Here is a 23,637-nt window from a genome sequence, read left to right as displayed (position 1 = left end):
TATATAGGCCAGCATTCCTGAAGTTAAATCAAACTTTACTTCCAATAAAATAGGCAGCTATTATGGAACAAGCTAAGAGCTTCAGCTTTTATTTCTATTAGAATATTGCTTTCTCACAAACATGGAGCAAACTTATTTAACAGAGTGTTCTGTTTAAGGATGAGCCAAACCATTTGGGGTTCTTGGCCTCTTGATAGGGGTGATCAGTATTGGCAGAACACTTTATATGAATGGAAAGTAGCAATAAGAATAATGAAAATAAATGAAAGTAAATAATGAAATAAAGAGAATGGGTCAATGTGATGGCCAAAAGGGCTTTTCTGGTGTTTTACTGGACACAGAGAATGAAAAGTCCTCAATCTGAAGAGTAGTAGTAACAGAACAGTGAAAATGAGTAAAATTACAAGATCATATGATAGGAAAAATGTTACAAGGAGGAAGGCCAAGGTCTGCAGCAACAAGAGCATGGAAAACTTTGGGACTGTCTGGCAGCAGAATCAAAGTAGGAATGAGAAAATGTACTAAGCAGCTCTCTGCAGGCTGCCATGTAACACACACATCAGTGGCTCCTACAAGAGTCTCACTTTTTAACTCTGAAACATGTGGATTGGGTTTGCAGTCTGTTTCTGACAAATAGAGACAAAAATCGATAACTTTATTGATACTGTTATGATTTCTGGCACATTGCAGTCAAAAAGCTTATACCTGCAATGCTTCAACAAGTGAGGGCTGAAGAGAAAGGAGAGAGATCTCTCAGAAAGTCCATCATCATGAGACAGAACCCACATGTCCTAGTCAAGTCATATCTATCAGATGATCTTGAAATGAAAATATCTTTATTCTTTACCTACTGATAATGAGAACATTGCAGTCAGAATTATATGCCACTTACACACTTACAGCACTCTTGACCACAGTAAAAAAATTAAGAGGTAAGAAAGCCATCCTGTGTGAGCACCCACTTTTTCATCTATTCCAACATAACAGTATTTTTAAGAGAAATGTGCAAGAGGATGTTCACAAGTGAAAAAGAAAATTAAAAAAATATATATTACTGAAATGCTAATTAGTCTGAGTTACATAGCTTTAGCATTTAATCTAATGATCACAAATCTCTTTAATAATCAGTAGTGACAGGCCTGACACTACTAACAACATTTACAAAACAAAGGATGAGCACTAATTCAAAGAGTACGGGGAGAAAATTTTTCTCAAGACCAGGCCCTAAGTCTCTGTCCACAGAGAGTTATATTTGCAATTCTCTGGTCATAAACTAATGTTTAAAATGCATATGAAGGATTTATTGTACCATACACAAACATTATAGCCATTATTATCTTCCATTCCCACTCTGGAACTGAGAGTCAGTTCTCACTTTGGAATGGACTCACCTCACTCCAGGGGCACAACATTGGCCAGCACTGATGTTTAATTAAACAATTAGCTCAAAGGTTCTGAATGTTAATCATAAACTAATGCTCACGATAAACCAACTTTACTGTGCTGCCAAAATACATATTAAATACAGAAAGACAGCTCTAATAAAATATTAATTTTAAAAATTTAAATGCACAGTAGCAAGGAAAAAGAATCGTCAACATCTTTGGTCACTCTGCCACACTAAACCTACAAACTTTATAGGCTCTTTAATTACTAGCTAGATGACTATTACTATGTAACTTTAGTACCAAAGGTCTAAAATGGGCCTGGGCCCCCCAAATGAAGAAAACATTCATGCTCTACACAGCTTATGAGATAAAGGAGCTACTCCTAACTGCATGCTAGATTTGTAGGTAAATACATTAAGCAAGCTATTATCCACAATGAAGGTGGACGAATGTAGGTAAGAATGTCTATTGCTCATGACATGAAACGTTGGCAATCTGTTCTAAATGGCCACGCTTCAGGAAAGCATTTAACCGTGTGCTGAAGGGCTCTCTTGGCTGGGAATACTTGAATTGAGCCTAAGCGTTTTGCGGAGTTAGGGCCAGATAAAAACATGCACAAAAATGTACAAATGTGCTTAGAGAACTGATGCATTCAGCTTCTCTACCATTTAAGAGAAAAAAAGAACAGAATGTACTCAGCAACTGTTTAGTGATTTACATATACATTGACAGCCACACCTGAAGTTAACAATGAACCTACATAGTACAGACTGTTCTCTGCAAGGCAGGGCTGAGGAAGATACAGTGATGTATGTTGGGATGAGTGTATATTTATAAGAAATGAATATGAGAAGCATATTTTCGTTCTACATAAAATCTTAGAGTTTAATGGAAACTTTGAAACACAGACAACCATGCAAAGGCATCTAAATATCCAGAATCCTTAGGCTGAAAATCTCAAATTATTAAGGAAGCTTTTAGAGGAGTTTATGTATTTCATATGTATGTTCTTTATGCTGTCACTTCTCTGAAAGCAATAGTACATGTGATTGTCTTAAGGAGGAAGCAGAATTCTTCATATTCTGAGTATAACATCACGATGAAGAACAAACCTAAACCAAAAATCTTTACCAAAGCCTCTTCATAAAATCCAGGAACTGTCTTTCAGTTTATCGTTCTATTTTATTTAATTTTATTCGCACTTATTTTTAGGATATTAATGGCACACTCTTTGGAGCAAACACCGCTATAAAATCTGGAAAGTTAACAAGTAAAAGAGTTTTTAATTACTGGAAAGTAAGGCCTCGTTCACCTTTTTATTCTTCCATTATTTTTTTTTATTTCTCTCTCCTCCAGCAGAAATACACCATACTTGAGCTTATAAAATCCTCAGGAAAGAAATATTCAGAATTTATACCCCAAAGGAAAAGTTTCAGAAAACGCAATCAAAACTAAAATTTTAAATGAAAATATAAAGGCAAATCTCTGAATTGGTCAAAGCAGCAAGAGATAATATTAGTCTAAAATTAGTCTGTATTTTCTATTTCTGTTCTATTTGTAATTTTAGCTCCTCATTTTCTATTTTCAAAAACCTTACTATAGTATCAAAGTACCATACCTTACTGCAGTACCACTATATAGTTACTACAGATGCAGGAAGACTTCCTATATACAACCTAAATGTGTAATTATGTTAAAAGACTGATCTGAAAAAGAAATGACATTCAGTGGTCATTATCTTCTGTCAATCAAAAAATGGCCAATGTTGCTAGCAACAATGCAAAAATATTCTGTAATTAACCACTTATTTTTGTTTCTAGAGGTGTAATCAACTCAAAAAAGCAAAAGATATCAAAGGGAACATGCATTTCCTTTTGTGTAGCTGCTAACTACAAGCAGATAAATAGATATATCATAAATAGATATATAATTTCCTGATCTATCTTACTGGTTTTATACACGCTGTCAGTTACTGAACAAGTTTAATCTTTTCATTTGTTTTCAGCTCTTAAATAAGACTAAATTTATCACCATATATATCCTCATATAGCCTGAATTTTTTGTTCTTTGAAGGCCTAAGCCTTCAAAGGCTTCAGGAGAGGAAGTACTGCAATATACAAATTTCACTTAAAAACCACTCTTTCATGTCATAGAAAATAAACCTCAGCTGCACTAAATACCACGATTAAAAGAAGTGTAACCAATTGTTTTCCTCTAATGAAAGAGGTATGTGCCTAGTTATTCCCACTTTACCTCCAGCATTTCTGGTGCAAAGGAAAAAAATAAGTTTTTAATTTGGAAAGAATCTTTTGATTTCGAGGCCTAGTTTCCAGCTTTTACAATTACCTATTTTATATATTCCATGTGACAAAGTGGTCAAGTTGCATCCTAGCAATAGGACAAAGAACCAAAACTGCACATTTTCTGACTAATCCAGAATCTCACTCCCAGATGGTTGTTGTCTCTCATTTCTACGAAATAAGCCATCACTGCCAGCATATACACATTTGTTCCTCTGCTGACATAGTTCTACAGCTTAAACAGGCATTCTCTCTCTTGCAGTGCATTACCCGTTGAAGAGAAAGAAAAGACAGTACAAATTCTTTATTCTGTAAGGCTAGATAATCAGATCTGTTTATAATAGCTGCATAAGGCAGAGTCTGTATTTCCTCACCTTTAGGTACCTATCTTGTACCTCTTCCTTTTAGAAGTTGTGTTTTGATCATAAGTGACCAACACTACAAACAGACGAGATTCCGCTAGTATCATGTTCACTGCCTTTAATATTTTCTTTTCTCTCTGAAAAACGCTGTAAGTAATACATCCTGGTGTATATTTACACTTGCCTTTTTTCATTGCTGTGTCACATTGTGGCTTTAGTCAGCCTGAGAGTAATAAAACCAGATCTCTCTTCCTCTGACACTTCCAATTATAACTCCCAGCTTATAGCAGGAAAATCTTATTAGTTCCTAATTAGACTTTGTACTACACCGTTTTGTTTCATTCACCCTTGCTTCTCTGACTTGCCTGATCTGGCTTTCCCATCTTCTTCTATCTGCCAGTTTCCTGGCCTTTATTTTTATACTCAGAGAAATATTTCCTATTGCCTCCAAGTTAAACCACAGTTCAATAAAAATGTCTTTCAGCAGTAGCACTGATCTGAATTACACTAATCCAAGAGGGGGAGAAAATGCTATTTTTTCTGCCAGCTCGGCCTCCCTATCCAGTTTATCATACAAGTTCTTGTGCCAACAGCCAGCATCAGGGTGAAAACAAGCCTTGGAAAGGAGGATGTGCTTTTTTCAACAGCAATGTAATCTGCAGACACTTCAGAAGCATTACCCTGCAGTTCTTCACTAGCCTCAGCCTGTCTAACAGCTGATTGCCATGGTCTTCTCTTAGCCATTAGCCTTTATCTCTTCCTGGCTGCAGCACTTGGTGGATCCATCACTCACTGCATTCTTCCAGGATGTTAGGAAAGTAGAGCTCTGTCTGCTTGTTGCCAGTACCAAATATCAGCATGCAGATAGGGCTGAAAGGGGGTCAGAGGAGTAGGAGAGCCCATGGAGGCAATGGGAACAAGCAGCTGTGGATGGGGGAAGGCAGGAACAACTGCAGCAGGTCATCTTATGGCCCGGTACCAGGGCTCCTGAGGCACACGAAGAGCTTGCTGCTGTCAGGACAGATCTTTTCCTCCTTGTCCCTTTCCCTGCTGTTACTGTTTCTCTCCCCTGCTCCCCTGCCATGCCCTCTTCTGGGCGTTGCTCAACCCCTTTAGGAACTGCTTGCACCCACCTCAGAGCAAACAGCTACCCCAAATACAATGACTGACAGTATGCACATAAGCTGGGTGACAGGAACACTCATCAGGGAACAGAAAAGGATGAGAGAGGTGTGAAGGCAGACTTGAAAGCCTTCAGATGCTGAGGAAGCTCAGTTTTGAAACCACAGCCTCAATTTTCACCGGGGCATGCCCAAGCAAACCAGTGCAACCATGGACAATGGCTTCTATTGTGTCTACTTTCCCTAAAACAAAACAAAACAAAAAAAACCCAGGCATTTAATAATTTGCTCCTTATTCACACTGAATGCTAGCAGCTAGCATGTCCTTTCACCTTAACAGGCTGTACATCAAAAACATATATCCTAGGAGCTACCAATATCTTGCTATGTATTAATGCTGTTTGTTTTTTTTTTATCTAAATCACTGGTATATCTAAAGATAATTAGCAAAATCAAATTAATAATACTTTGCTAATTTAAATTAAAGGTTTGTTTTTATTTTCAATATATTTTTGTTAAAGTAGTAAGTAAATTATAACCAGCAGAAGTATCTTTACTCTCAAAAGCTTCACTAACAGGAATACTGCTTTTTTCCCCCCAAACCGTGTAGCTCTATTTTGCATCTCTCCTCCTTCAGAGCTGCTTTATCTATAAACTTGTAATGCACATGAAGAATTAGTAATATTAATAACTAATAACTAAACAATGTATTTGAGATGCTGACTATAAACCAAATGGAGTGCCAGTCAGTGTTAAAAATATTATTGTATATGTCAATTTAAATGTATGAAAGGTATTTAGAAGTCAGGAAGATTTAAATAATTAACTCAGCCAGATTCCACAATATGAACTTATGGCAGTGTCGATTGCCTAATGGATCAATTAGAAAAGATACTACATTTCTTCATAAGAAGGCCAGAAGGAAAAAAAATAATAATAAAAAATAAATAAATATATATATATATATACTGGGATAACACCCTGCAGTACTGAAATAGACATTCACCATCTCATAGTGTTAGATTGCAGGCATACTTGCAGACAAAGAAATACATCATTAAATGATGTATCTTGTCCAAATATTTATGACTTAATTACTTATTTGTATAAAGATAAACTTCTCCTTTAAAAAATCATGAAACTTCAAAGAGGACAGGAGGCAGCAGAGTGAGCAGACTTGTGAAAAGAGCTCTATGTTTAACTCCAGGGCAGCAGCTGAGAAAACTTCCCCTAGTTATTATATGACTTGGGAAAAGAGGAAAAGAGAACAGGTTCTGACACAATTAACCTTTTGGCCATACAGAAAAGTTCTCCAAAAATAAGTGCTGTTTTCTTCAGAGCCAGAATTTGTACACCTTGCAAACTCCACTCAAACCAGCAACCGTTCAAAACTGATAAGCACACAAAGAAGAGTAGTTATTTTTATTTTATTTATTTCAAAATAAGTATCAGAAGTGCCAAAACATATTCCTAATCTGCATATAAATTTTATTTATTTGGAAGAAGTGATAAGAACAGGCATTATGTACCAAATACTAATACAGGAGCAGAAGACATAGATAAAAGAGCAAAAAGGGGGAAGGTACGGGACAGAACTTCTGGAAGTGATAAGGTTAGTTTATGCAACCTGGCAGATTTTTTTTTTTTTTTTTGTGCACTTAACCGAGTCTTGTGGATCATGCAAAACAGTATCAAGAATGTGTGAAATGGATTCCAGGATTAAGACTTAACAAATTTATCTCCTCATGAGCCACCTAGCATCCTTATGAAAAGATGTATTTTTCTTTCTGTTTTAACTGCAACATTCTACATTTGTGTAGCAAATGGACTACATTTGTTTCTGCAGGTAATTGTGCAAAAAGCTATCCAGGGAAATTTTCTGTGTGCCCCAGTACACTTTTCATTTTATAAATTCCCTGTCTGATTACTGACCCTACTTACTCTCAGCAGTACTATCCATCCTTCATCTTAGCTGTGAACTCCACATAGGATCAGAAGGAAGAAAAGATTTGTTACCTTATTTTTTTTTGTCCATTGTTGTAGGAAAATCAGCCCAAGACTGTTCTCCAATACAATGACACACTTAAGAGTTCTGTTCTGTAAATTTCAACCATTTGTCTACACTGCATGTGTTCCTGGTTTAGAAATCAAGTTTTCATTTATACATATATGTGTATATATATATATATATATTACTCTCTTTGCATTCCTATCTCATACTGCATCTCCATCTTTTTTTAAAACAAACAAACAAACAAAGATTTGTAAGTTGGACAATAAGAATTCTGGGATAAACTCTGGCATCAGCTATATAGTGCCTAATTTTGCTTTCTAGATACCTTTTCCATCTTGCCTTTTTGACTTGCTTCTGCACATTTTTCTAAATAATTCAGACATTAGACTTACCCCTTTGAACACTTTACAACAACCTATTATTTAAATGTATATTAAACCTTTCTACGAGGTCAATTTTTAAGGCATCAGAATATAGTACTAAAAACAGTGCAGTTGGTCACAAGTTGCCATGTTACCCTAATGACACTTCTGAGATTAGAAATAGAAATTAGAATATCGTAAATTAAATATCTGATATGAAGGGACTATGATACCATTATAAAATATTGTAAGACTGATTCTGCTGAAAGATTCTGTGTAATATCCACCAGTGTACAATCTACCATCATATGATAAGCCTTCTAGTCCTATCTTGTGCCTCTCACTTTAAACTGCATTAGTTTCAAGACAGTCATCAGACCCTCAGTAATTTCCCAACTCCGTAGGTAGCATATACTTTTAAAACACAACATATAGAACAACAAAGAGGGCTAGGGAGGTAAGTTATATTAATATCTTTAAAACAAAGCAATGTGAGCTGTAAGAAATCTTCACAATATTATTGGAAAATAACATTTCCTGTGTAAGTATAGACACGGATTTAATCATTTGGGCAAAATTTTGAAATGAATATGAAAATATATGGCTATGTTTCAAATAGATGACAAAAACAGAAATGACACAAGAAGACTACTCATATAAACCACCCACATGAAAAAACAGAAAACTTGAGAGGCAGGTGTTGTATGATATAGCCTCAAGTTTCACATGAAGAAATGAACTGCAATAAGAAACATGAATGAAACGAGGACAGTTTCAAAACTGTTTACATTAGTTGATGGTACATTTTTTCCCCTGCAGTAAAAATTACAGAAAGGCTTAACTGGCTAAATTAGCAAATAATGTTACCCAAATCATCCTTTTTCAATACATCTTTTACACCTGAAGAACAGCCTTGCCAGCAGACTGAATACAACATCTCTTAGTTCTGACAGTAAGGCTAGAAATGGAATGACAGATAGAACATACTTGCCCAAACAAAAATTAATTTTGTATTTTGAAAGAAAAAGCATAACATAAAAGAAAAGGCTATAATTGCTTGAAGAGATATAGTACGAATATGGTGAAGGCTATATAAAATAACATGCAAGGAAATGAACTAACATGGATTTTAAATACATAAGTGGGTCGATGCTAATGATCATAAGCCTGATATTTAAGTTGTTTGGTTTTGTGCAAAGTTGCCATGTTTGGGTTCTATTCATGGTATACTGTCTTCTGTATATGTATTTAAAATATATTTAAAAACAAACCTGAAAACATCATTATTATCCAACAATGTAAGCAGCACTACAGCTGGACTAAAATCCTAAAATTTAATCAGCCAATTTTTAAATAAAAAGATTCAGAATCCAGAGAAATAATCATCTGTCATGCCAAACAGTGTAATTTTCTTTCCTTTATACATTATACCAATGGTTCTTTTTATAAGCTGATAAGAGAACAGAAAAATGAAACAGCTATAAAATTTGTCAGTTTATATTCCTACAAAAAAGAAGTTCATATCACATTGGAGCTCAATTTGAGAGTACCTTGTACAATATGGAGAGCCAGGATTGAAACTCAGAGTCGTACTGCTAGATCGGGATGGCCCTCCTTTTAAGATAATTAGGCTAATTCTTATTAAGTGTTTTCAAAACCCTCTTGAACATGTTTACACATTCACATGATGTTGTATGCATTTGCCACTGTTTGGAACCACCTTAGAGATCTGTTTTCTGCAGAATTAAGAATGTATACCACATGCTTTATTTGTATTCATTTCTATGTATATTATTTAAACAAAATGTACTCATATACATATACCTGGAAGGATGACTGAGTTTAATAACTGACTCAAGTTCCCAAGGCAATGGAAATAAGCTTCTATGGTAACCAGGTACACTGTGGAAGCAGAAAATAGTAAATAGCAGAACATTACACCCACAAGGAACTAACTTGTATATGTGGACTAAATGTAGATGACAAAAGAAAATTAAACTAGAATCAGGCCAAAAGTTCTTCTAATTAATGTCTTTTGTCCAACACAACAGTAGATGGAAAATGGGATCATCCCACCTGCAGATACACTTGTGTTCCCTAAAAACAAATTCATTAGAAATGTATACGCACACACACACTAATGCATACACACACACATACACACACAAAACAGGACAGGGGAGTGTTTCAGCAAATGTTATCCAGGAGCACATACGTTACATTAACTGTTAACTGTTAAAGCTGCATATCTGAAAATATAACCTCTTGCTTCTCTTCTTCTTAATGGACTTGTTTTGCATTAATATTGCTAAAAACAAGACATAAAATTCTGAGCACACTGAAATCGGTAATTCACAAAACTGTCTTCAACAAAACCGACATTTTACCCAGGTTTTAATTTATATATACTGCTCACTAGTATTTATTTTAGCTTATGGGTAATTTGGAGAGTTTACAATAGGCCTTAGAAAAGTGACCATAACATATGCAGTGATCAGTACGATGAAAGCCACCATTTCACAATTTTCATGGCTTCAAGAAAATCAGTAGTAAATTTGTCTTTATAAAACTTTAATTTTGAAGCCCATAATGTAAAAGATTTTATTACACCATCTATCTCATCCCATACAAATATGTCATGGAATGATTTGTCAACGAAAGTGAGAATGATTCCATGCTTCCTTGAGATGTTATCAATAAATTATTGCAAATTAGCTACCAAATAAGCCCCATGTTGTTGTTGCAAAATGTTTCATTTCCACAAGCTCTTTAAAGAGCCAGAGCATTATCCCACTGAACTACTGAAATACTGAATTATGCAGTATTAAGTTAAGGTACGTGTTTATAGAGCCTATTGAATGCTTTCAAAAATAAAGACCTACAGCCTTTCGTTGTTTAAAAGCAGTTTCTCTCTTTCTTTAAATCCTTTATAAAGCTTATGAAAGATTTTAATATTCCCAGGATTTAGACACAGGTAAAATAATAGAAGTATGGTTCTCAGAACAAAAAGATTTGCCATGTATTATAGAGCTCTCTAACACTGGAGCTCTTCTGAAAGGGTTGATTAATCGTACTGTTTAAAGGTTGTGACACATTTATGCTCAAACTAATACAGGCAGAGTTAGTAATTCACAGTTACTAACCTATGCAAAAGATACCTCACATGTCGAGCACTTGGTTTTAAATTCTGAACCTTTTTGGACCCTGCTCATTGCTTTGAGTTGGAGCCAGTTAATAAGCATATCTTAACTCCCTAGTGATTTGTGTGTTAAGAAAAAAAAAAAAAAAGGCTTAATTTGTTGTTGTTTGCACTTGCATTGAAATTTGTCATTTAGGTTGACTCAGAAGAACCATAAAAACTGTATAGAATAAGGATAATAATTCATGTTGTACCTCTCCTTAGCCAAGATCATAAAACTTTAGACTCCCTTTAAAAAAAGCAATCTGCAGAACATTTTTTTTTAAACACAGAAATAACGGTTGACCATAAATATACTGAAGGTGCCAGCCTAATTTATAAATAAATATTTAAATGGGCTTTAGTAAATTCTCAACATAGACCTTCAAGCTTTATAGAGAAAAAAATTATTCAATGCACAGAGTGGTATGAAAATTTGCATAGAGAAATGCTGGATGTTTGGTGCCACAAATACCCTAGAGCCCTTGGAGTACAATTGTGCTGAAAGTGGGCAAGGAGAAGGTCATACTGACACATGCCACATGGAAGCTTCTCTCACCAGTTTATCATAGCCACAACATTGACTTTTCAATCCATTTGCCTTACAAGCTTTCCAAGCATTTACCCATGAATTACATGCCTTGCTACATCTTTCTGCCCTTCCATCCCATCAAAAAGAAGAAAATGTGACTGCACTCTTGATTTCACCTTCCCACAATTTAAACGGAAACAGGGTTTCACCATCTGACTCCAGAAGCGTTGCAGTAAGGGGGGCAGGTGTTGATCACGCAGCATGTGCCCATACAGGCCTCCCTGGCTGCCCCACACACAGTCTGTATGGAAAGAAGGGAAATCCCTATCAGCAGATATGGAACCAGGTCTTGGGCTGACGGCTGTGTCCCGGGGTCAGAGTGGCCATGTGTTCAGCACTGTTAAAGCAGACCCCTTCAGAGGGGTCTTTTAACCAAAAGCAAAGGAAGAAATGGATTCCACACAACCAGGAAGGCCCAGATTTTCCTCTGACATCTCTGAAAGTGGCTCGTGCTAAAGATGCCTTCACTAAACTTGAGTAGGAAGCAGAGGATTGAAATATACATCCCTCAAGACAGAAGCTAGCAAAGACAAAGAAACTAGCCAGGACAAAGACATGAGCTGTCAGTGTCAATCAAGACTTCTATCACCTCTTCATGATGGGGAGCGGAGGGGCAGGCGCTGAGCTCTGCTCTCTGGGGACAGCGACAGGACCCGAGGGAACGGCATGGGGCTGGGACAGGGGAGGGTCAGGCTGGGGGTTAGGAAAAGGTTCTGCACCCAGAGGTGGTCGGGCACTGGGACAGGCTCCCCAGGGCAGTGATCACGGCAATGAGCCTGCTGGAGTTCAAGAAATGTTTGGACAACGCCCTTGGACATATGGTCTGTTTGGACTACTATTGTAGTTGGACTACAATGATTGTTCTGGGTCCCTTCCAACTCAAGATATTCTGTTCTGTTCTTCTTCAGACAAAAGTAGGGTCGACTACTTTCTTTCAAAATGAGGAGCAAGGTGGGAGAAAACAACTGAATGTTCTTTGCACGGCCACAAAGAGGAGGGAAAGACTGGGCATTGGGAACCTGAATCAGTGGAAAGTGAGATTCAAAGCCTAAAGTAATTTATGATTAGCCAAGTTAGGAATATTCAATTAAAGGTTTTGAAGTACAGTGTAGGCAGCAATGAAGGTTTTGGCTTGTTTCCAAAGGCAGCTGCACTCACACCCAGGACTAAGAGAGAGTCTCAGGAGGGGGTAGCGGAATTAATGGAATTACTAGAATCTCCTCTCCTGGTCAAAAGTTAGTCTCCTGCCTGACATACCAAATTATCCACCATTTAGGTCACTCTTGAGGCACATTTGTAAATGACAATATAAAGTCTCCTTTATATTAAGTTCAATATTCTTCATGTGAAATAACAGTAACCATGATAAAAATATGTGGCCTGAGAGTACATTTAGCAAAATCTGACACTGAATCAGCAGTTTGATTTCCCCCTCTTCAACCCAGGCATTTTAACTTGTTGGGTTTCCAGTTTGAATGTTAATACTATTTCACTACGGCCAAATCTATTTGTGTTCCGGTTCCTGAAAGCCCATTTGGCACAACATTTGAATTAGCAGTAATGAGAAAAGTACGCTCTTCCATCATCAAGTTTGTTACCATGATGAATCTCCCTCTGTAGGAAAACCTGAAATGAGTTAATGCACTTGCCTATTAAAGCCACTTTAAAAGATGGCTGAATACATAGGTGGCCTATTTGCTAGAGAAATTCAACCTAAGGCCCAATGAAAAAATATAGAACGATCTAAAAAGTGGATTTATTACTATTTCTTGCAGCTACTCGTAGAAAAAGTAGATGTCAGCAAAATGAAATTGCTAAAGGATTGTATCAAAAAAAAAAAAAATAGGTAATTTTGGGGCATTTGGACTTTGCCTTTAAGATAATGAGGTTTATATGTATACTTTTTGTGCATACAAGGATTTTTGTGACTTCCATGTAGCTGAACCTGGAAACCCTAATTATCTGTCACAGTAACTAAAAACAAACAAACAAACAAAAACACTTGAGGTTACTGAAAACATTACCTGAACAACAGGCATCAGGTGATCAAACTGGCAGACAGGAACAAAAGTTATGGTAAAATCTAAGGCCTTTGGATAAGAATTAGTTTTAGAGAATATTATCAATGTCTTTACTGTTTTCAAAAATATGAAGACAACTGGAAATCAAAGGGTTAATGCAGGATGTTAGTTTCCTTTTTTTCTTCCAATTTTTTTTTGCACTGCCACTCAACTACTATTAAGTAGAGATAGGTAAACCAATATTTTATAATGGTAAGTAACTGTAAATTACTAAACTTATATTTTCTTTACTTATTCTTGCTGGGGTAAATATTGAGAGAAGGTGTTTTACAACTGAAACAACAGTGCTCTCTCCAGATTGGGAGTTAGAAAATTCCATCCTTCCAAATATTCCAGATTATCACAGACAGTTTAATAGAATTTAGAACATAATAGATAGGGATGGGATTTATACAGAAATCTGCTAAGTAAGGTTTTTAAAGGACTGAAAAGACCTTGCTAAAATGGTAAGTCTAGCCCCTTCTTCTATAAGTGTGAAGTCAGTTATTTGTTAACATACCTTTTTTACAAATATAACAAACTGTATCTTCAAAGGCCGGATATTTTGTTTGTTTGGTTGGTTGGTTGGCTGGTTTTGATGTTTTTTTGGGGTTGGCTGGTTTCATCTGGTTTGTGACTATTTTGGTATCTTCTTGACTGTTTTTTCTATCCAAACTATTTTCGCTGGAAATTTGTCCCAGGATGTAATGACTCAAACTTGAAGAATTAAACAAACAAACAAAAGCAAGCAAACAGAAAAACACCTCTCCTAATTTCCAGACTTAAATTTAATCATAGTCACTTACACATTTGTTCTTTGGCTAGCTTTACCTCTCATTGTGTATCAGCAGAATGTATTTATCAGCAGGAATCTTATTTTCTCTCTGACTCTACTACACCAAACAAGGCAAGGTTTTATAAACTGCTCTGTAATGTGGGCTTTGCCATCATCTAAACAGTATTTAACTGCATGTGTTCCAGCTTGAGTTCACCTTTTTTTCAAGCATAAAAACACAACTGAATGAATTACTCCAAATGAGGTGTCCAAAGTAATACTAATTCCCTACTGCTACTGGAGTGCATACTAGGATCATATTTGCCTTTTTCACAGCTGTGCCATTTTGTCAACTCATACTTCTTGATCGGCCAGTAATACAGAGATATGTTCTCCTCCTCAGTTATTTCTAAGTAATATGCCCACAACTTACAGCAGAATTGCATGTTATTGGCTCCAAATGACCTTTCATCGTAGACTACTTGGAGTGTAATCCCATTTCTATAACTGAAGTTCAAACAACCTTTCTGAATGATATCCCTATGTTCCTCTGAGATGCTTATCACAGGAAAAACTCCCTCCTCCTCTACTGCCTGTCCTTCACCTCCTCCTCACAGTGATGTCATTATAAAAGTTACTTGGGACTGTAGTATTCTTTACTGTATCTACTGCATCCTATATTTTTTAACCAAATATTTAAGTTCAGTTATTAAAAAAAATGTTAGTTTCTCTTTTCTGGTAAAAAGGATTACAATTTTAATTATTAACTCTTATGTGTCCTCCAGTCCTCCAAAGGCATTTAGAGTTCTCACCAGATAGAGCGACACTCTTGTATCAAAATAAATCCTTGCTTTTTCTGAAAGTTCCTATCCCAGTTATTTTATAAAAAATATTGATTTAATCTCTTTTGTGATAGTACTGATGAGAGTTGGAGGCTGAATGCACTCTTTTGGAAACAAACCAGTTACACCATAAAAGAAATTGTCAGTATTACCAAACACCAAAGACCTTATTTCTTGCTGCAAACATAAATTTAAGGATAATGAATAGCAATGCTTTTAGTTTACCTTGAGACATGTTATGAATCCTCGCAGTAAGGCAGCAGAAAGCAAACATACCAGTACAGCACTGAAACAACACAAATACTAGGGAATATTAAAAATTGATATTTCTTAGCTGAGACAACCGAGGCCTGATATCTCTATGTAATTTAAAGACATTTATTTTCTTTCACCAAAAGTATTCAACTAGGTCAAGCCAAGGACATTTAAGCTTTAACACAGCTGTCATTCTCTCCCTTATAAAATAGTCAAGGAGTTAATGAGGAAAATCTATATGGGAATGCCTGCATATTAATTGTGCACAGAAATGCACAAACAAATCCCTTTAAAGCATGTTAGCTTTAAAAGTAATCCCTTGTCAACTGTGATGGCATATGAACTACACAATGTATATTAAGAATAATTACACATCAGATAAACCCCAAACTGCTGACAACTTAAGGTTCTTCATTTCAAAATATATCAAAGTGGCACTAACGCTTTCAAAGTATAGAATATATTTCTGTTTTCACAGAAAATAAACTTTCTGTAGCACTGTTTTTGCTGCCACATTATCCTACAGAGTCATGGGATTTGTATACCTGAAAAATGTGAATTTCTGTCTTTGTCTTCAGTTGTCTGTCCCACTTGACAGAAAAACTAACTTATAAACTAATTCAAGTATTGGAAATGCTGAATAAGAACATTTATTGACCACAGACTTAATTTTCCTACAGCTCCCTGTCAATCTGTTAGATTACTACAACTCTCTGACACTTGCAGTTTATTTGTGAACAATTCCAATATTTGAGGAATAGTTTGGACTCAGTTCCAAGTAATTGAAATACTTACACTTTATATACATATCCCTTCAAACCAGATTCTTCTGGTGGTACTAAAGCAACCTTTTGTTTCTGAGCATATCATTTGAGAACATGCAATTTATAATAGGGGGATTTTGCATTCACTTATTAAGACAAGTGTTTAGTCAGTTCTTGACCAAAATACAGGTGCTATTCATATGGGAAAAATGTGCTGACTCTAATATAATGTAAATATGTTTGCGAGTTTGTAGTCATGTCTTAAAACAGGAATTTTGCCAACACAGGCTCACTTTCTAAACAAATCTGGTCAACTGTTGAATCCATGGCCATCCTCACAGCACTGTTTTAGCCATTGTCATTGGATAGGCACTTCTTTCTACTTCAAATTAACACCACATTTCATTTTAGAACTCATATCTGATACTACCAAAATGGTACAACAGATTTCTCAAGTGTCCTTACAACAGAGGCATGCAAAGTGCCTTGTTTTACTGATTAATACCTTCATTCTGTTGTGTTTTTTTTTTCTTTTTTAGTAGGAACAAAGCAATTAAAATGCATACATATACACTCCTGAAATATAAACAGATGTGTACACTTTCATAAGCATGTAATGCAATAGTCTTCGACCGTGCTCCTTAAAGAAGTGATGTTTCTAAGCCTCTTTTGTCTCCTTTGCCTCTTTCTCAGTGCTATAATGCAATTCTCAGCGTTTGAGCACCAGACTTCAAATGAGAGATCTATTCAAAACATGCACAGACAAAATAAGTGGTTTCCTTAGTAATGGGAACTATGTGAAAGCCTCTGAAACAGCTCCTCCTCCAGTAAGTCATTATGTACACGATCCTTTCTACTTCCAACTTATTAATGTAAAGATAACTTTTGAAGTATACCACAAAATATATTTAACGTGCACCCACAGTTTTTGGCAGTCAAATTACAGAGGAGAAGGAAAACATTTACTGCATTCATAATTAAACAATTTTTTTTTTCTAACCAGTAAGGATGTTGTATGTTCCAGTGACCTTTTAATTAATTTTCTAGATCTGTAAGTTGTAAAAAAGGAAATTGTGTAAGTAAAGTACTAAGAACTTCAACTTGGTACCCAATACACTCCAATAGTATAGTGTATTCGATTACCATTAGCTAACCATATTCTGAACACACGCTGCCCATATCCATGCTGTTTCTTGTCACCGCCAAAATAACTTCATAGCAATTATCCATGACCACTGTTTGAGAACACTATTGATAGCATGAGAAAATTACTATGATACTTCTCTTAGTCTCAGAGAAAAAAAAAAAAAAAGTAAAAGCAAAACAACATTCTAGTTCTAATATTTAGCTTACTGACTGTGTTTCTACAGATTTCTAAATCAGCAATGTAACTCATGCAAATAGTTATGAAAGCAAATAATCTAGAATTAGTATTATTGTCCATCCATTTTTAATATTAAACCATGACAAACTATAGCAAAATAGTGTCTGTTTAGTTTCACCCAAGTTTGAAGTTCTACCCTTGACGAACATACTATGGCTTGCCCTATATACTTAAAAAAAATAAATGTGACTTTACTGGGGAAAGTAGCTAAAAACCATTAAAAAAAGATTTGAGGTTCTGAATGAGGTTCCCTCTCACTGATCATCTATTATGTTCCACACCACAAAGTGTTAACAGAAAAAGGGTCAATCTGTTTTGCATAAAAAATCAGTTAATTCTCCATAGAAAGTAAAACAGATTTGAGCAAAGAAATGAAGAAAATCCTCTTGATTAGGACACAAAATTCATGACTTACCACCAGCTGTAAGAACTATAGCAGCTCACAATCATTATGAAAGTTCTAGACCCTATATTCAAATCATTACTGCCACCATTTTCTTTATCAACTGCAGACACTGATTAACTCAGACAACCATGGCACTTTAAGGTATATCCCATGCATGCACTGGGTCCCTTGAACGACAGGCAGATTCTTATGAAATCAGCAAGAACACTTCAGTCTTCAAGAGCTACCATTGAGAAGATACCAACAAATTATATCCAGTTATTATAGCTTACAAAAATTGAGGTATGACCACAAGCAAGACATAAACATACAGAGGTGCAATCAGTTCTAAAGCTGAATACATACACTGAGCTTGAGAACCTCTTTACAGGTCTCATATTTCATCTACCTAATCCAGCTGCACATAAGAATTCTCTGGCTGCTTTTCACTACTCCATCTTCATTAAGATTCCCACGCGGCATAGCGAGGTTGTGGTTGCTACGTGTGACTCATTCCCAGCCTTCGGTGGATGCTGCTATGCCAGAGATTCTTGCCTATTAAAATAGAGCCAGGGATAAAAAACAGAAGAACTCTAATATCCCTCCAAGTCAGACCTGGTAGGTACCAGTATAAATAAAACACATTAAGACTTTCTGGATCTCAAACTATTCCTGAGGAAGGCTGACTAGAGCAGTGGGACCTATAATGAAGAATTAGACAATAGTTCTTGCCTGGGATCTTATCCTTTCTGTTTCACCGAGCACAGTTGCTACATGAATAGGCAAATTTGCTGGAATATGCAAAATCCACTTGATCACCAAGATAAGCATCAGCTCATCACCACAGCTTTCATTCATCCACATCACACGATTGAATTTGCCTGTACTATTCAGCTCCTATTACTACTCAGTTCCAGATTTTGCCAAGTCATACAGCACCTTCTACTTGCATAGCTTTTAATGAAGTATCTGGTGCTTTGTGGAGATGTGAACTTTTCCTTATATGAAATTCTTTACAGGTTCACGGCCTAGATTTGTTTCCATCTGCTTTATCTCTATCCTATCAACACTAACTCTGAGATCTGATAAAACAGAGTCGGCAGCAGGTTAAGTAAGGCAAGCACAACACTTTCCATTATGAAGTACAACTGCATTCAGAAACTTGAACTCATTGTTGGCAACAAGCCTTTCATCTTCAAAAAAGACAAAGAACTAGAGCTAGAAACGTTAGTTTTACTTGTGCCTTGAAAAAATGGTTCAGTCGCAGAGGGAGACACATTAATAAAAGTTACTACTTGTCTGTATGGAAGCATAGCCCTTAGGAAAATGTCAACAGTTAGCTGCCGTAATATCTAGAAGTGCCCAACAGTGTCAGGTTAACGACACTGCGTAAGCAGCACTGAAAATGCTGCTAGAACGGGGTTACAGGAAGCGATGGCACTTTTTCCTCTTCCAGGCAAATCATGCCTGACAAGTGCCTATAATTAATAAGTCAATTAATAAGTTAATTGATGAAGTCACAAGATAGATTTTCTTGAATCCGAGCAATTCTGACATTCATTCAGAACAGAACACCACCCCACACCTGACATGGAAGATACATGAAGGGAATGCTTTGCAGAACTGGTGAGCGTTCCTCTCAAATCTCAGCTCCTTCCTCTTCTACACTAAAGGCTACAGGAAGGGAGAGTGAAGTGCAAAGAGTCGCCACTCGCCCCTCTTGCCTGTCACTGTGGTGCCTCATAAAGCAAGAAAGTGGCACACGTATTCATAATTGATAAAGCTACTCAAAATGTGTCTGCTTTTTTTACATGTGAACGTAATCTGTGTGGATAAGCACTTGAGAAGAATTTTTTAATTGCTAATTGTAGTATAAAGTGTTTCATCCTGGAATTTAAGTCAAATATTTGTAGTGGTTGGGCTTTTTTTTTTTTTTTTTTTTTCCATTTAACTGCATAGTATTTATTTCACTTTTTAACTGCACTTGCTGCATTCTAAACACAGCTGTGTACTCAGAGCCTAAGAATACCAGAAATGGTCTCTGCTAATTGCCTGACCCACAGGGAGCCTACAGGATATTAAAGCCCAGAGATGCTTCACCCTAATGACAAAAGTTCTGAAATCCCCTTTCAATTTTAAGAAGAATGCATGCATAGAACCACTATATTTTAATAACTAAGGATTTTATTCATCATACTAAATGTTTAAATAAATACTTAGTTTATTTTCATGTGGACCCAGTAATCAGATAAAATGTGTGCAGAATAAATACCTGGAGCTAGCACACATTACTTTCATCACCTCTCTATCAGTTTGAGATTTTTTTTTTCTGTCCTGTAACCAAATAAGCTATATATATAATTCTGGTGAAATAGATTACACTGCTATTTTAAAACCACCACGCATCATGGTGAAATCAACAGGAAAATAACTTAATGAACCTTAATCATCATGACTGTATTGTTATAAAAGGTATTTTTCACCTGCAGACAGTTCAAAAAAATGTATTCCTTAGCATTAGCTAATTAAAAAATTCAATTATTTCATTTTTTATGAATCAGAACTCTATTATGATATAATAACATTTTAACTAATATGAAAATGTACGCCTATCAAGGAGGTATTTTAATTGCATATATAGTCTATCATAAGAACTCCCTTTCTTTATGCAAGTATACTTTAGCTGATTTAATTATTTAGCCTTCTAATTACACAGTCCATACCAATCAACCAAAATGAAACACTTATATAATCTTAAATTCACATGTCAAATCACTGAATAGGATTTTACATGAGTCTCATGCTAACTAGAAGGCCAAATTTTTACATGAATGACAGTGAGTATGTGAGGTTAGGGGCAAAAACTTAAGCTTTTACTAACTTTTACTAAACTTAACTAAACCTTTACGCTGAACAACAGCAGTCCCTACCTACTCCCTTTTCTCCAGATCTTCATTTCTCCACTGGATAAGATCAGAGAAGTAGCAGTACTTTGTTGGCTTTAACCTTTTCCTATTTTTCATTTGGGCCAGACTGTGAAAATCTCTTCTTTTTTCTTTTAACTCCTCACCCCCCAGGCCACCCAATGCCTAATAGCTAGAGCAAGGGTTTATATCTTTTGTCCTGGGCCAGGTGCAACTACCCACATGGCAGGGATCAGGCAGAATTTCCATTTTCCTATGGGGGCTAGCTTGGCAAGCGGCCTTATTTTTCTGGCTTTTGGGTGTGCTTCCTTAACACATCCTGAGTGCTGTCCCATAGGAAACAGGCAGCAGGGAAGGCTCATAGGTTCACTTTGGGAAGTTTATCATAGTTCACATTTGCATCTCATGGTGGTGAACATTAAAATACTATCAGAGGTGCTTTGAACCACCTTCTGGGTGGTTAAAAAAATAAATAAAATAAAAATAAAAATAAATTAAATTAAAAACAAACAAACAAACAAACAAACAATGGCTATAATGAGAGAAAGGGAAAAAATGGAAGGGCCACACGGCCTTCCTCCCACCCTGGAGTATTGCATGTATATTCAGCCTCTCACTTAAATACCATTATTTCGTATATGCTCAGTTGCATGGATGAAACCTGAACTGCACACATCTTTAAAGATTTTTAAAAGTTGCTCTCTGTACTTATTCTAATTGCAGGACTCAAAAATTTGATGGAGAAGGGAAAAAAAGCTGCTTTAATTACAGCCACAACAATTCAAGTACCGGTGAATCAGTCAGGATTGATTTTGCAAAATTTCCCCTAACCAATTAAAACGAACAGAAATTTATTGAAGAATTTGGCAGTACCTTAATTCACTTTTCATAATAAGTGATTTTGCGAAGTGTAAAATCATTTTCTTACAAAATAAAAACAAAACTAATGCAGTCCACGATCCCAGAGTCCAAGTGAATCAAAATGATACACAGCATTCATAAAACAGTAACCATTTTATAGGAGAAATCTGGTGCTACTGCTGTTGCAAAAAGTACATGAATTTACGTTGTTTGCTAACCTTCAGAAAATTTTCACACTGTTAGAGAGGACCACGAGGCTTTCTTTCTTCAAACACAGCAGACGTGAAATGAGAACCACATTTCACTGTGCTCCACTAGAGGGTGGCCTGTCCCACTCAGGGCTGGAGTGCTGAATGCATGCAAGGCAGCCAACGCTTAGTTCTGACCTGTTGATAACCAACTCTATGTATTTCCCTTTTGTTCATCTGCCATTACAAAGTAATTTCCTTCACATAAAACACTATATACAATGAAAAAGCTTCTCCTAACAGCATCTATATTGTTTTGTATATCTAGAAGGGATAATAAATTTCAGTGTAGACTTCCCTTAAACGCAAACACACACACACAAAAAAAAGGAATTACTTGAATTACTTTACAATGTCTGAAACCTCCACAGTTTGTATGCCCTTTGCTCACAGAGAAAAAAAAAAGGGGGGGGGGGGGAAATCTTCACCAAAGAATATGACACAAAGAAGAGAGAAAGGAAAAGGAAGGGAAGAAGGAAGGGAGAGGGGAGGAAGGAAAGGTAAAATCTGTGTAGCCCTTTGTTTATATAATTGGATGGCCAAGAAGGAGACAGAGATTAAAAGAAAGTGATTTTACTTCAGTGACCCTTTCCCGGGTTTATTCTCAATTTTTATTTCTCAGAAAGGTATATCATCGCTCTTACTTTCTGTTGATAAGCATATGCAATAAAATTTAATATTTTATAAAATTTGGGAAAGGGGGAGTATGAAAAATCCTTGACTTTCTTAAACTATAAAAAAAAAAAAAAGGAAAAAGGCAGCAAAATGACAGGGTGGATGGGGGCATTTTTCCTGAATGGTTCAGCAGACAGCATCCCCTGAACTGCAGTAACCTCTGCAGAACTTCAGCGATCTCCGATCAGTTGTGCTGAACACAGATAACATCCTCATATGCTTATGTACCCTTAAAAAAAATAAATAAATAATAAGGCATGTAAGCTTCCCGAGCTGTTCTGCGAAAACACAAAGCGTGCCCTGCGACTCCCACGAATCGGAAGAGATCTCTGGAAGCGTGCGAAGGCAAGCTTCGTGCATCCGTACCCGGGGAGCCGTGTCACGTAACAGACAGCTTCCCGTGGCCAACCAGCCTGGCGCAGCCGCGCGTCCTACGCCGCAGCCGGGCACGCCGAGGCATTGGCTCCTCTCTGGGGAGTGGAAGGGGCTCGGTTATTAATGACCGCTGAGCAGGCAGCACCATGTCAGTGTGACAGCCGGGAGGGTGGACGACGCACCGCTAACCACCATGGAAACAAGGAGAAATAAGAGCTAGCGAGCAGCTCTTCCCTCTCCCACTCTCCCCCCACTGGATTGCGAGCCTCAGCCAGCCAGGCAGCAACAGCGCCCTGGCAAACGTAAGGGATCTCAGCTGGCAGCACCGAGAGGCTCTCATGCTGTAGGATATCGATAGATACATCTTTGTATTATATACCATTAGACGTACACCCACACGTATGCACGTCTGCTCAGACTCTGGCTTTAATACAAGTATGTGGTTGCCTGAACTAAGGAATCAAAATTACCGAGATGCAAGAACTCCTCCAGCTCTGAAACTACTCTTATTGTAGGGTAAGTTCCTCTGTATTTTCCTTTTTCTCCTTTTATTTTAACATGTAAACTCTTTCTCCTTTCTTCTTTTTGCAAAGTTATTTTATTAGCGCATTTTCACGTTTTACTTTCAGAACGGAAATGCAAATGCAATTTGCTTTTTGTGCCAGAGATAACCTAAATATGCTTGTGAGAGTATCAGATTCGTGCATTTGTTAGCTTGAAAGAACATCAAAGGGAAGAAAATTATAAAGGGAGAACGTTCCCCCTGATGTTT

General features: G+C 36.6%; 2 protein-coding genes across 7 annotated transcripts in view; one reads left to right on the top strand and one right to left on the bottom strand.

The window, feature by feature from the left end:
- The window catches only part of IMMP2L (inner mitochondrial membrane peptidase subunit 2), a 460,185-nt gene that overhangs the window by 208,281 nt on the left and 228,267 nt on the right, over positions 1-23,637 (bottom strand). For 3 of the 6 annotated variants that reach the window (XM_080576908.1, XM_080576910.1, XM_080576909.1), the window contains exon 4: positions 9,372-9,449. The exons of the other annotated variants lie outside the window; for them this stretch is intronic. In XM_080576908.1, coding sequence (XP_080433034.1) covers positions 9,372-9,449 — 78 coding nt within the window. The remainder of the gene's footprint in view (positions 1-9,371; positions 9,450-23,637) is intronic. 6 annotated transcript variants of the gene reach the window in all.
- Positions 10,852-23,637, top strand: part of LRRN3 (leucine rich repeat neuronal 3) — a 45,133-nt gene continuing 32,347 nt past the window's right edge. Inside the window, exon 1 of the mRNA XM_080576907.1 lies at positions 10,852-23,381. The gene's annotated coding sequence lies outside the window, so the exon portion shown is untranslated. The remainder of the gene's footprint in view (positions 23,382-23,637) is intronic.

The sequence above is a fragment of the Anser brachyrhynchus genome, assembly GCF_964034855.1.
Source record: "Anser brachyrhynchus genome assembly, chromosome: 1".
NCBI lineage: Eukaryota > Metazoa > Chordata > Aves > Anseriformes > Anatidae > Anser > Anser brachyrhynchus.
The sequence above is the reverse complement of the archived record's forward strand: the minus strand, read 5'-3'. Positions and strand labels throughout refer to the sequence as shown.